Source organism: Drosophila nasuta, unplaced genomic scaffold (genome assembly GCF_023558535.2).
Source record: "Drosophila nasuta strain 15112-1781.00 unplaced genomic scaffold, ASM2355853v1 ctg215_pilon, whole genome shotgun sequence".
In the NCBI taxonomy this organism is placed as follows: Eukaryota; Metazoa; Arthropoda; class Insecta; order Diptera; family Drosophilidae; genus Drosophila; species Drosophila nasuta.
The window spans coordinates 1785-14690 of NW_026869432.1; the positions used below are offsets into that span (position 1 = coordinate 1785).

The window sequence follows — 12906 nt, forward strand, 5'->3', positions numbered from 1 at the left end:
CCAAAATTTACCTGATTTTAAATTTTCAAAATGTTTGCCGATTTTACATATTTTTTTCAATTTTCAAAATTTTTCCGATTTTTCATTTTGGCAATTTTCAAAATGTTCCTGATTTTAAATATTTTTCAATTACCAAAATTGTCCCGATATTTACATTTTTTAATTTTCTCAATTTTACATTTTTCCAATTTTCAACATTTTTCCGATTTTACATTTTTTCAAATTTCCAGATTTTACGTTTTTTCCAATTTCCAAATTTTTCCCGATTTTTACACTTTTAATTTCAAATTTTTCCCGATTTTACATTTTTCCAATTCTCCGGAGTTTTACGTTTTATCCAATTTCCAAATTTTCCCGATTTTATATTTTATTTCAATTTTCGAATTTTCCCAATTTTACACTTTTCAATTTCCAAAATTCTCCCCGAATTTTACATTTTTTCAATTTTCAAAATTTTGCCGATTTTACATTTTCCAATTTTCAAAATTTTTCCGACTTTTCATTTTTTACAATTTGCAAAATGTTCCTGATTTTAACATTTTTTAATTACCAAAATTTTCCCGACCTTTACATTTTGCAATTTCCAAAATGTTCCTGATTTTAACATTTTTTCAATTAACGACATTTTCCCGATTTTAATTTTTTAAATTTTCTAAATTTTGCCGATTTTTAATTTTTCCCAATTTCCAAATTTTTCCCGATTTTACATTTTTTTTTTAATTTTCCCGAATTTTACGCTTTTAATTTCCAAAATTTTCCTGATTTTTACATTTTCCAATTTCCAAAATTTTCCTGAATTTTAAGTTTTCCAATTTCCAAATTTTTCCTGACTTTATATTTTTTTTCAATTTCCAAAAATTTTCTTGATTTTTACATTTTTCAATTTTCAAATTTTACCAATTTTACATATTTTTCCAATTTTCAAAATTCTCCCGATATTTACATCTTTTCCATTTTCCGATTTCATTTTTCAAAATTTGCCCGATTTTAAATTTTTCCAACTTCCAAATTTTTCCAATTTTTACATTTTTAATTTCCAAATTTTTCCTGATTTTACATTTTTTCTTTTTTAAATTTTCCCGATTTTACATTTTTCCAATTTTCAAATTTTCCCGATTTTACATTTTTAATTTCCAAAATTTTCCCTGATTTTTACATTTTTTTCAATTTTCAAAATTTTGCTGATTTTACATTTTTCCAATTTTCAAAATTTTTCCGACTTTTCATTTTTACAATTTGCAAAATGTTCCCTGATTTTTTTTTAATTACCAAAATTTTCCCGACCTTTACATTTTTGCAATTTCCAAAATGTTCCCGATTTTAACATTTTTCAATTAACGACATTTTCCCGATTTTAATTTTTTTTAAATTTTTCTAAATTTTGCCGATTTTTAATTTTTTTCCAATTTCCAAATTTTTCTCCGATTTTTACATTTTTTTTTTTTTTTTTAATTTTCCCGAATTTTACACTTTTTAATTTCCAAAATTTTCCTGATTTTACATTTTTTCCAATTTCCAAAATTTTCCTGAATTTTAAGTTTTTCCAATTTCCAAATTTTCCCGACTTTTATATTTTTTCAATTTCCAAAATTTTCTTGATTTTTACATTTTTTTCAATTTTCAAATTTTACCAATTTTACATATTTTTCCAATTTTCAAAATTCTCCTGATATTTACATCTTTTCCATTTTCCCGATTTCATTTTTCAAAATTTGCCCGATTTTAAATTTTTTCCAACTTCCAAATTTTTCCAATTTTTACATTTTTTCATATTTCAAAATTTTCCCGATTTTTACATTTTTTTATTTTTCTAAATTTTCCCGATTTTTACATTTTTTTAATTTCCAAAATTTTCCCGATTTTTACATTTTTTCAATTTTCAAAAATTTTGCCGATTTTACATTTTTTAATTTCTAAAATTGTCCCGATTTTACATGTTTTCCAATTTCCAAATTTTCCCTATTTTTACATTTTTAATTTTACATTCGATTTTACATTCTTTCAATTTTCAAAATTTTCCCGATTTTTACATTTTTTCAATTTCCAAATTTTTCTGATTTTTACATTTTTCCATTTCCAAAATTCTCCGATATTTTCATCTTTTTCTAATTTTCCCGATTTTACGTTTTATCAATTTTCAAAATTTTCCCAATTTTAAATTTTTTCCAATTTCCAAATTTTCCCAATTTTTACACTTTCTTCCAATTTCCAAAATTTTCCCGATTTTTACATTTTTTCAATTTCTAAAATTTTCCTGATTTTACATGTTTTCTAATTTTCAAATTTTCCCGATTTTTACATTTTTAATTTCCAAAATTTTCCTAATTTTTAAATTTTTCAAATTTTCAAAATTTTTTCCCATTTTTAAATTTTTCCAATTCTCTAGTTTTTCGTTTTCCAATTTCCAAATTGTCTCGATTTTTACACTTTTGAATTTCCAAAATTTTCCCGATTTTACATTTTCAATTTTCAAATTTTTGCCGATTTTCACATTTTTCCAATTTCCAAAATTTTTCCGACTTTTTCATTTTTACAATTTTCAAAATGTTCCCGACTTTTAACATTTTTTCAATTTCCAAAATTTTCCCGATTTTTACATTTTTTCAATTTTCAAAATTTTCCCGATTTTTAATTTTTTCCAATTTGCAAATTTTTCCGATATTTACAGTCAGCGCCACAAAAAGCTGCACTTTTAAGGGTTACGAATTTTAAATTTTCAGGGCCTGTGGTTTTATTATATGATTGCGGATTTGCTCAATTTTTTTAACATGTTAATTGATGGTATGTTAATAAAAGTGCATACCAATTTTATTTTAAATTTGTTTTAATATTAAAAAATGTTGTTTTTTATTTCACCATAGTTTTAGCGACTTTTCACTATTATGGCAAACTTAATGAAAAATCATAAAAGTTATAATAATGAAAAATTCAACAAAAACTATATTTTTCCAATTGAACACCTTACTAACTATAAAAAATTTAAATCTAGGCAATTTAATATTAGACATATTTTTTAATTTAGCTTAATACTTAGAAATGCCGCCTTTGGCCTTAATTACAGATTTTATCCTATTGGGCATAAAATCGTAAATGGAACACAAATATTTTCGTTATATCGTGTATCCATACTTTTCTATAATATGTTGTAGCTCCTCCACAGTTTTGGGCTTTCGCTTTCTTATTTTGGCACCCTTATAGGCCCCAACATTCTCAATTGGATTAAAGTTGTAACGGCGCCTACAACAACATGTATTGAATTCGGCCTAAAAGTTTACTAAGTTTAAGCCAAGGTTGATGTTGCTGCAAGTAGCTCCTAAAAGTATGCATTTGTTAGTCTGTCGAATTAGCTTAAGCTGCTGTTAAGCTGAGCTTAAAGCAGCGCTGTAAGCAGCTGATGCTGAGCAGTGTTGTAAAACTGCAGATAAGCTTAAAGTGCATCGGTTGCACTGGAAAGCTCAGCTTTTGACATCTGCGCCAGCTGCATCAGCTTGAGCGCGGCCAACTTAGCGAAAGCCGGTTCCGGTTTGGTCACTTTTCTAATGACCGGCTGCGTACATAGACGCGTAATTATTGAAGATTTAAATCGGAAGGCATCGAGTGCTATTGGGAAATTTATTTATTATTTGGTAAGAGAAAAGTTTTATAGTGTCAAGGAGGACTCCGTTTAATTAAAATTTTGTTCGCAGGATTGGTTTTGTTGCCTTCAAGGCCTTGTTCCTGCTTCGCAGCATACAGCCAGTTTGCTTCGGCCAAGTGCCGCAGCTTATCCAGCGGAGCACCCTGCAGGCCATTCTCGGCCAGCGGAGCACCCTGTAGGCCATTCCCGGCCAGCGTAGCGCCCCTGCGCCGGCATTCTTGGCCAGCGGAGCACCCTCTCCGGCCCTCACGGCCAGCGGAGCACCTCTCCGGCCCTCACGGCCAGCGGAGCACCTCTCCGGCCCTCACGGCCAGCGGAGCACCCTGCACCGGCCCTCACGGCCAGCGGAGCACCCTCTCCGGCCCTCTCGGCCAGCGGAGCACCTCTCCGGCCCTCACGGCCAGCGGAGCACCCCTGCACCGGCCCTCTCGGCCAGCGGAGCACCTCTCCGGCCCTCACGGCCAGCGGAGCACCCCTACACCGGCCCTCTTGGCCAGCGCAGAGCCTCTACAGGCCACCGCCTGGCCCAGCGAAGCGCCTATAGGCGCCAACTTTAACTCTCTGCCAGCGTCAAGAAATTGTTTTTGTGAAATCATTCTCTAATCGTCGATTAAAAGTGTTGTGAAAGACAAAACAAAAAATGATTTAAATCAAATCATTCAAGTAATATATAAAACAAAACAAACAAAAGTTCCGATTGCAAATTATAAAAATGTTTGAAGAAGTGTAGCGCTTTCATACGAAACAAATTAAAATTTACAAAGTTCGCAAACAAAGTTAAAATTTGAATAAATAATAAATAAATAGAAAAATGGAAGTGCAGTTTTGTTAAAGCACAGACGAGTTAAGAAATGTAAAAGGTGCACTACAAAACAAGAAAATTAAAATCACATCTAGTACTTATGTCTGAATACTAATTGAAACAATTGAAAACAAAAATAAAAGTGCAGATCAATTAATTCGATTTAAAAGCCAAGCGCCAACACATATTAAAAATCAAAAATTAATAAATGCAATCGCAATTATAATAGATTAAGACAGATTTTAAAAAGTGCGATTAAGATAAAAAGAATGAAATTGTAAAAGGAAATTATTAAAACAAGAGTGCTGTAAAATTGTAAAGATAAGAATGAAAAGAAATGAATAGTTGTTCAAAAGCAAATCGAAAATTAAAAACAATATGAAAGTCATGTCTAGAAAAGAACATGAATTATAAGTAAAATTTTGTCTAAATTAATTAATAATTAGTTGTACTAAAGATTAATAGTGTTTAATTCAAAATGTGTGGATGTGCTTATTGTGCAAAATTTATTTTTTTATTATGAAACACCTCGTCGTTTAGCCTGTTCCAGCACTTCGCCGGAGATCGATCACCGCCGCAGGAGTTCTGGGGTAAGTTCTTTAAAGTAAACTGAAAATGCACATCTTGTACAAATATTTTAATTCTTGCACATTAAGCACACAAAAAAATTCACGCAACAAAAAATGAGTTTGTAGAAAAGATAGATAAGAATAATAAAATTGATAACAGTTGAAAAAAGAAGAAAATTAATTCTCAATAAATAGAAATAAAATGAAATGAAACACAGCCGAGCCGATGAAAACAAAACAAATTTAAAAATAGACAAATTATATGATTATTGTTAAACAAATAAATATTAAACAATTAGGAAAAAAAAAACAAATACGGCACAAAATTGAAACATTCTCAAATACAATTTAAAAATTATTAGATTTAAATATTATATTCTTTTGTTATATTATATCATTTTTTAAATTTACTTTATACTTGTTTATAATGTATTATTTCTTATATATTTACACACTTAGTTAAAACAAACTTGAACATGGAATAATTTTTCTTTTGATTAGCCGAACCTGGCCTTAGGCTCCGCCGTCGTAGGGCCCAAAAGGGATCACCCGAGCCAGGCTCTGACGCTTGTGATCATAGGATGGGTGGGGATCCTTGTCACGCAACACCAGTGACAAGATGATAATTTAAATCTCGTACTCTATCTTCTTCTCTCTCTCTCTCTCTCTCTCTCGTTTCTTTTCTTTCACTCTCTGCAGAGGCAAACGATAGCAACTTTAGTTTTCTTTTATTTCTCTTCCGGTTAGTTTTCTAGCTTTTCTCTATGTCGCAGCACGCTCAATTCTAATCTTCTTAATAATAGTGCGCAGCGAAAAGGATAGATTTGTGGAAGCAAGACCACCACCCCCAAAGCCGACGAGCTAGAGCCGGATTCTAAAGCGTGCCCCGCACCCACAGATCGTCCGTCCGTCCTTGCGGCGTATATCGTTGCACGTTACAGAGATAATTCATTATTATTAATAAGAAAAGTGGCGCCCATCGTGTAGGGCCTTATTGGGTACAGCAATAACTCAGTAAGACTCTCGCAAAGAAAATTCTAAAGTTTGCCTTTTGTTTCACAGTTTTTGGTTTTTTCCTTTCTTAATATTTCACGTTATCGACACAGGATAATCTGCACAAAGTTCAAACGGTGGATTATGTGGACATTTGAATTAAAAAGTGTCACAACCCCGTATGACTTTGGCAGACTTCACTTCAAAACTTTAGAAGCTTTAGTTCTTGGAAGATTTAATTGGAACACAACAAGAAGATTTCTGATCGTTTTGTTGTCCGTAAATCAGCTAAGATTCTAAACGCATCCCTCTGTCTATTTATCCTTTGTACGAGAATTTTTTGTTATTAAAAATTAAACTACCCTACGACAGGTGTGATGTCTGGTTACGAGTTCGGCTAAAAATATTTATGAATTATTTCTTTATATTTCTACGTTATTTTTGGTTCCTTTGAATGGTACTATTTTTTGTTTATATAAAATATTTTTATTTTTTTTTATTTTATTTTTTTTATTTATATACATTTTTTCGTTGGTTAGTAAATTTTTGGTTTTTCTTCTGTTGATAATTTTCGATTAAGATCGACTCTGCGAACATTTATTAGCTCTATAGTTTGTTTCTTTCTCATTGAAAAATGAGTGTTGCTCGATCGCCGAACAAGGGAGCAATGGGCTTGCCTATCGCTTCATGTCCTTTATGCAAGAAGGAAATTAAGTCTCTTGCAGAGGCGTATAGAACCGCATGCAATCACGAGTTCCACAAAAGTGCATAGAATCGCATTTTAAAACGAAGGACAAATGCCCAGTTTGTCAAGTGCTATCCAGACCAGTTGAGCCATCGAATACTCAAGGGTTGCAAACTCGCTCACAGTCTAAAGCCATCAGGCGGAAGAGCGAAGTAGCGATTCAGTGACGGATGACGTTGCTAGCACATCGCAAGGGAGATTGCTCGCTATGGAGAGCAGATTGCTCACTACTTCCGAGAGGATGGCCGAACTAATTCGTAGATAGTGTGCAAAGGTTGATCGCGACTCCAGCAAATAGCGATGCTAGAACCAACACACCTCCAACAGGGCAGAGAATGGAAAGTAGGCCTGGATATGTCAGAGAGCAAGACTTCAATGCTGACTCTGCAAGGATCAATTCTGGCACTCCAATGTCGCATGTATCCGACCTATTAAATAGGCCAGACAAGGTAGTGCAAGTATTAAATGGTTGGAAAATGAAATTCTCTGGAACAGGAGTATCCGTTGACTATTTTATATATAGAGCAGAGGCACTCACACATCAGATATTAGGCGGGAATTTTGTTGTTCTATGTAAGCATGCTAGCGTACTCTTCGAAGGCAAGGCCCTCGAATTCTATTGGCGTTACCAGAAAAGCGTCTATGATGTGAAATGGGAAGAATTGTGCGCAGCCTTGCGATCACAGTTCAAAATCGCACGAGACGATTGTGACATAGAGGAGCTTATTTGGAACAGAAAACAGAAACCGAATGAATCGTTTGACAGTTTTACGAAGGCTTAATAGATCAGTTAGAAGTGCCGTGGTCTACTCTGAAGGTCGTTCGCGTCCTTAAAACAATTTAAGGCCCGAAATACGGCATGAGCTGTTAAATGTAGACATAAAAACTGTGTCAGATTTGAGGGAGAGATGCCGTCGACGCGAAACCTTTTGGACGATGACCAAAAGTCTCACGGTTACGTAAAAAGGACACCATTTAGACGTGAAGTCGCAGAGTTTGTAGATTGTCAAACTCAGAGTATTGAGTCAGAATGCGAAAGCGAGTTAGACATAGAAGCTCTATCCTTGGTATGTTGGAATTGCCGTAAGGAAGGACACCGATACCAGGATTGCGTATCAGACCGAAGAGTCTTTTGTTATGGCTGTGGAGCAGCTAACACGTACAAGCCGAGTTGTGGCAAGTGCTCAAAAACTCCAAGCCCGGCATCGAAGTCAGCGTACAAACCGAAGACTTCGAGTGCCTCACGAAGCCAAGCGACAATGACAGACGAGTGACGGAAGTCTCACAACTTCCACCATACACTTTACCAAATGTGAAAATTTTACCGGACTTACAGAACGATGTCAGTTTATTACTACATCAAAAAATACCAATATTGAAAGAGAAAACCGTTCTTACAAATGATTTTTCACCTGATTTTACGAAATCCAAAACTCGAAGCACAAAGCGCATTAAATCGTTTTGGCAGCAGGCCAAAAAGTGTGTGCTTGGGTTGGAACACATAGGCACACTCTCACCTGGATCTAGTGATCCTCGACCATTTTGTCCGTTCGAATTCTAAATCGCACTGTGTACGGTCTGCTGGATTCAGGGGCTTCAATAAGTTGTTGCGGAGGAGAGCTAGCAAAAGAAATTATTGAGAATAAAATCGCATTTAAAGAAATTAAGAAAAACGCAACCACTGCCGATGGAAGTCTTCAGCAAGTTGTAGGGCGGATGAAAGTTAAGGTAGAGTACGCTAACCTTGAAAAACTCTTAGAAGTTTATATTGTTCCATCCCTGAAACAAGACCTGTATTTGGGTATTGATTTCTGGAAGCTTTACGATCTTCTTCCGAAAAATCTAGAAGTAGCAAGTGTCGAAGATTTTAAAACCAAAGTCGAAGATGAGGACCAACATGAAGCAGTGACAGGGCCAAGCTAGCTCTTGTGATAGAGTGTTTTCCTTCATTTGCTCGAGAGGGATTAGGGAAGACGAATTTAATTTCTCATTCATTCTATAGAAGTGGGCGGCGCTAAGCCTATTAAGCAGCGACATTTCCCAGTCTCGCCTGCTGTAGAAAAGGCGATGTATGCGGAAATAGACAGGATGCTGGAACTGGGAGTGATACCGGCCCATCTTAGAAATGAAGTATTTGTATACTTAGACGATTTGCTTATAGTCTCATCTAGTTTCAATGGCCATTTGGAGGTGTTGAGAGAGATAGCTCTCCACATTGAGCGTGCAGGTCTGACAATCAACATTGGCAAAAGTCATTTCTGCATGCGGCGTGTGCGCTATTTGGGCCACATAATCGGAGACGGTGGAATTAAGACTGACCCAGAGAAAGTCAGAGCAATAAAAGATTTTCCACTTCCGAAAACATTATGAGGTTTGCGTAGTTTCATGGGTTTGTGCGGTTGGTATCGCAAATTCGTTCCGAATTTTGCCTCGTTAGCTTCACCTTTAACCGATTTAATGACCACTAAACGAAGATTTAGTATGACACCGGAAGCTTGCACAGCACTCGACGTGTTGAAATTACGCCTTAGTGAAGCTCCCGTGCTATGCAGCCCTGATTTTACTAAGCCATTCGCAATACATTGCGACGCTAGTTAATCTGGCGTTGGGGCAGTATTAGTTCAATTGAATGAGAACGGAGATGAACGTCCAGTGGCTTTCATTTCGAAAAAACTCAACAAAGCTCAACGCAATTACACTGTCACCGAGCAAGAATGTTTAGCAGCGATTGTAGCACTGAAAAATTTTCGTGCTTACGTGGAAGGTCACGAGTTCACCATTGTGACTGATCATGCTTCATTAAAATGGCTGATGTCCAACCATGATTTAAATTCACGTCTAGCTCGTTGGGCATTATCGTTACAAAGGTATCGTTTTAAAATAGAACATCGGAAAGGCTCAATGAATGTGGTACCAGATTCTCTGTCGAGAGTGAATGAAGATGGCGTGGCTGCCATAGACTTACGACAGGGTTTAATTGTGGATTTAGACTCGCCACATTTCAAGTCTCAAGAGTACTTGGAGTTGCTCGATAGCGTAAAAAGCTAATGGTACAAATTTTCCGGATTTAAAAGTTGATAGTGGCTACGTGTATCGTAAGGCTGAGCATTTGACAGGAGAGCAGATACACGACGAGTATGCCTGGAAACTCTGGATACCAAAAGAATTGGTCACTGAGATTCTTTTCCAGTCGCATGACAGTCCTTTGTGCTCACATGGTGGTATCCACAAAACCATCGAAAGAGTGAGGAGATATTATTTCTGGCCTGGTCTCATTTCTGATGTTAAAGCTTACATCAACGCTTGTGAAGTTTGTAAAACTACGAAAGCACCAAATCATGCTCTGAGACCTCCTTTGGGTAAAGCTCCTGAGAGTCAGCGGTTTTCCAACGCCTTTTCATTGACTTTCTTGGACCGTATTCCCGATCAAGGAGTGGAAATATTGGAATATTTATAGTACTCGACCATTTTTCAAAATATGTTTTCCTTAAGCCAGTAAAAAATAAACGCGGCTCTCGTAATTAAATATCTGGAAGGAGAACTATTCATGACTTTCGGCGTTCCAGAAACTATTGTCTCTGATAATGGATCGCAGTTTCGCTCTGAGGCGTTTCAAAAGCTCTTGAAACAGTATGGAGTAAATCAAATGTTCACCGCTGTTCATTCCCCTCAAGCGAATGCATCCGAACGAGTTAATCGCTCGGTAATTTCGGGAATAAGAGCTTACTTGCGTCCAGATCAGAAGGATTGGGACGAAAGCTTAAGCAAAATATGCAGTGCTTTGAGATCGTCCGTGCATTCGAGCATCGGCACTTCTCCATATTGCATGGCTTTCGGCCAGCACATGATTACGTCGGGGTCAACATATGCATTACTTAGAAAGCTAAACATGCTGGATGATCGATCACTGATGCAACTGAAGCATGATGTGAACGAGAAACGTTACAATTTGCGGTCAAGAACAATAACTTTCGCGCCAGGACAAGAAGTGTTCCGTCGAAATTTCAAGCAAAGTTGCTTCCAGACTGGCTATAATGCAAAGTTTGGTCCTGCATTTGTAAAGTCGCAAGTTCGTAGAAAACTCGGCGACTCAAATTACGAGCTCGAGTATTTGCAAGGCCGTTTGCTAGGCAATTATCATGTCAAGGACATGCGACAGTGATGTTGCTTCCGGCGGTATCAGTCTAGGGTATCTATTGGAAAGAAATACCCTAGTCTGATTGTAGCAGGGGTTTTGTAACGGCGCCTACAGCAACATGTATTGAATTCGGCCTAAAAGTTTACTAAGTTTAAGCCAAGGTTGATGTTGCTGCAAGTAGCTCCTAAAAGTATGCATTTGTTAGTCTGTCAAATTAGCTTAAGCTGCTGTTAAGCTGAGCTTAAAGCAGCGCTGTAAGCAGCTGATAAGCTGAGCAGTGTTGTAAAACTGCAGATAAGCTTTAAGTGCATCGGTTGCACTGGAAAGCTCAGCTTTGACATCTGCGCCAGCTGCATCAGCTTGAGCGCGGCCAACTTAGCGAAAGCCGGTTCCGGTTTGGTCACTTTTCTAATGACCGGCTGCGTACATAGACGCGTAATTATTGAAGATTTAAATCGGAAGGCATCGAGCGCTATTGGGAAATTTTTTATTGTCTTTACTATTATTTGGTAAGAGAAAAGTTTTATAGTGTCAAAGGAGGACTCCGTTTAATTAAAATTTTGTTCGCAGGATTGGTTTTGTTGCCTTCAAGGCCTTGTTCCTTGCTTCGCAGCATACAGCCAGTTTGCTTCGGCCAAGTGCCGCAGCTTATCCAGCGGAGCCATTCTCGGCCAGCGGAGCACCCCTGTAGGCCATTCTCGGCCACCGGAGCGCCCCTGCGCCGGCATTCTTGGCCAGCAGAGCACCCTCTCCGGCCCTCACGGCCAGCGGAGCACCTCTCCGGCCCTCACGGCCAGCGGAGCACCCCTGCACCGGCCCTCACGGCCAGCGGAGCACCCTCTCCGGCCCTCACGGCCAGCGGAGCACCTCTCCGGCCCTCACGGCCAGCGGAGCACCCCTGCACCGGCCCTCTCGGCCAGCGGAGCACCTCTCCGGCCCTCACGGCCAGCGGAGCACCCCTGCACCGGCCCTCTTGGCCAGCGGAGCGCCTCTACAGGCCACCGCCTGGCCAGCGAAGCGCCTATAGGCGCCAACGTTAACTCTCTGCCAGCGTCAAGAAATTGTTTTTGTGAAATCATTCTCTAATCGTCGATTAAAAGTGTTGTGAAAGACAAAACAAAAAATGATTTAAATCAAATCATTCAAGTAATATATAAAACAAAACAAACAAAAGTTCCGATTGCAAATTATAAAAATGTTTGAAGAAGTGTAGCGCTTTCATACGAAACAAATTAAAATTTACAAAGTTCGCAAACAAAGTTAAAATTTGAATAAATAATAAATAAATAGAAAAATGGAAGTGCAGTTTTGTTAAAGCACAGACGAGTTAAGAAATGTAAAAGGTGCACTACAAAACAAGAAAATTAAAATCACATCTAGTACTTATGTCTGAATACTAATTGAAACAATTGAAAACAAAAATAAAAGTGCAGATAAATTAATTCGATTTAAAAGCGAAGCGCCAACACATATTAAAAATCAAAAATTAGTAAATGCAATCGCAATTATAATAGATTAAAACAGATTTTAAAAGTGCGATTAAGATAAAAAGAATGAAATTGTGAAAGGAAATTATTAAAACAAGAGTGCTGTAAAATTGTAAAGATAAGAATGAAAAGAAATGAATAGTTGTTCAAAAGCCAATCGAAAATTAAAAACAATATGAAAGTCATGTCTAGAAAAGAACATGAATTATAAGTAAAATTTTGTCTAAATTAATTAATAATTAGTTGTACTAAAGATTGATAGTGTTTAATTCAAAATGTGCGGATGTGCTTATTGTGCAAAATTTATTTTTTATTATGAAACACCTCGTCGTTTAGCCCGTTCCAGCACTTCGCCGGAGATCGATCACCGCCGCAGGAGTTCTGGGGGTAAGTTCGTTAAAGTAAACTGAAAAATGTACATCTTGTACAAATATTTTAATTCTTGCACATTACGCACACAAAAAATTCACGCAACAAAAAAAATGAGTTTGTAGAAAAGATAGATAAGAATAATAAAATTGATAACAGTTGAAAA

At 36.7% G+C, this 12906-nt stretch overlaps 1 protein-coding gene across 1 annotated transcript; it reads left to right on the forward strand.

Annotated features, from left to right (window-relative positions):
• Positions 1–10293: 10293 nt before the first annotated feature.
• Positions 10294–10908, forward strand: LOC132797794 (uncharacterized protein K02A2.6-like). Its single transcript, XM_060809571.1, has one exon. The coding sequence runs from the start codon at positions 10294–10296 to the stop codon at positions 10906–10908; it is 615 nt and encodes a 204-aa protein (XP_060665554.1).
• The last annotated feature ends 1998 nt before the right edge of the window (positions 10909–12906 follow it).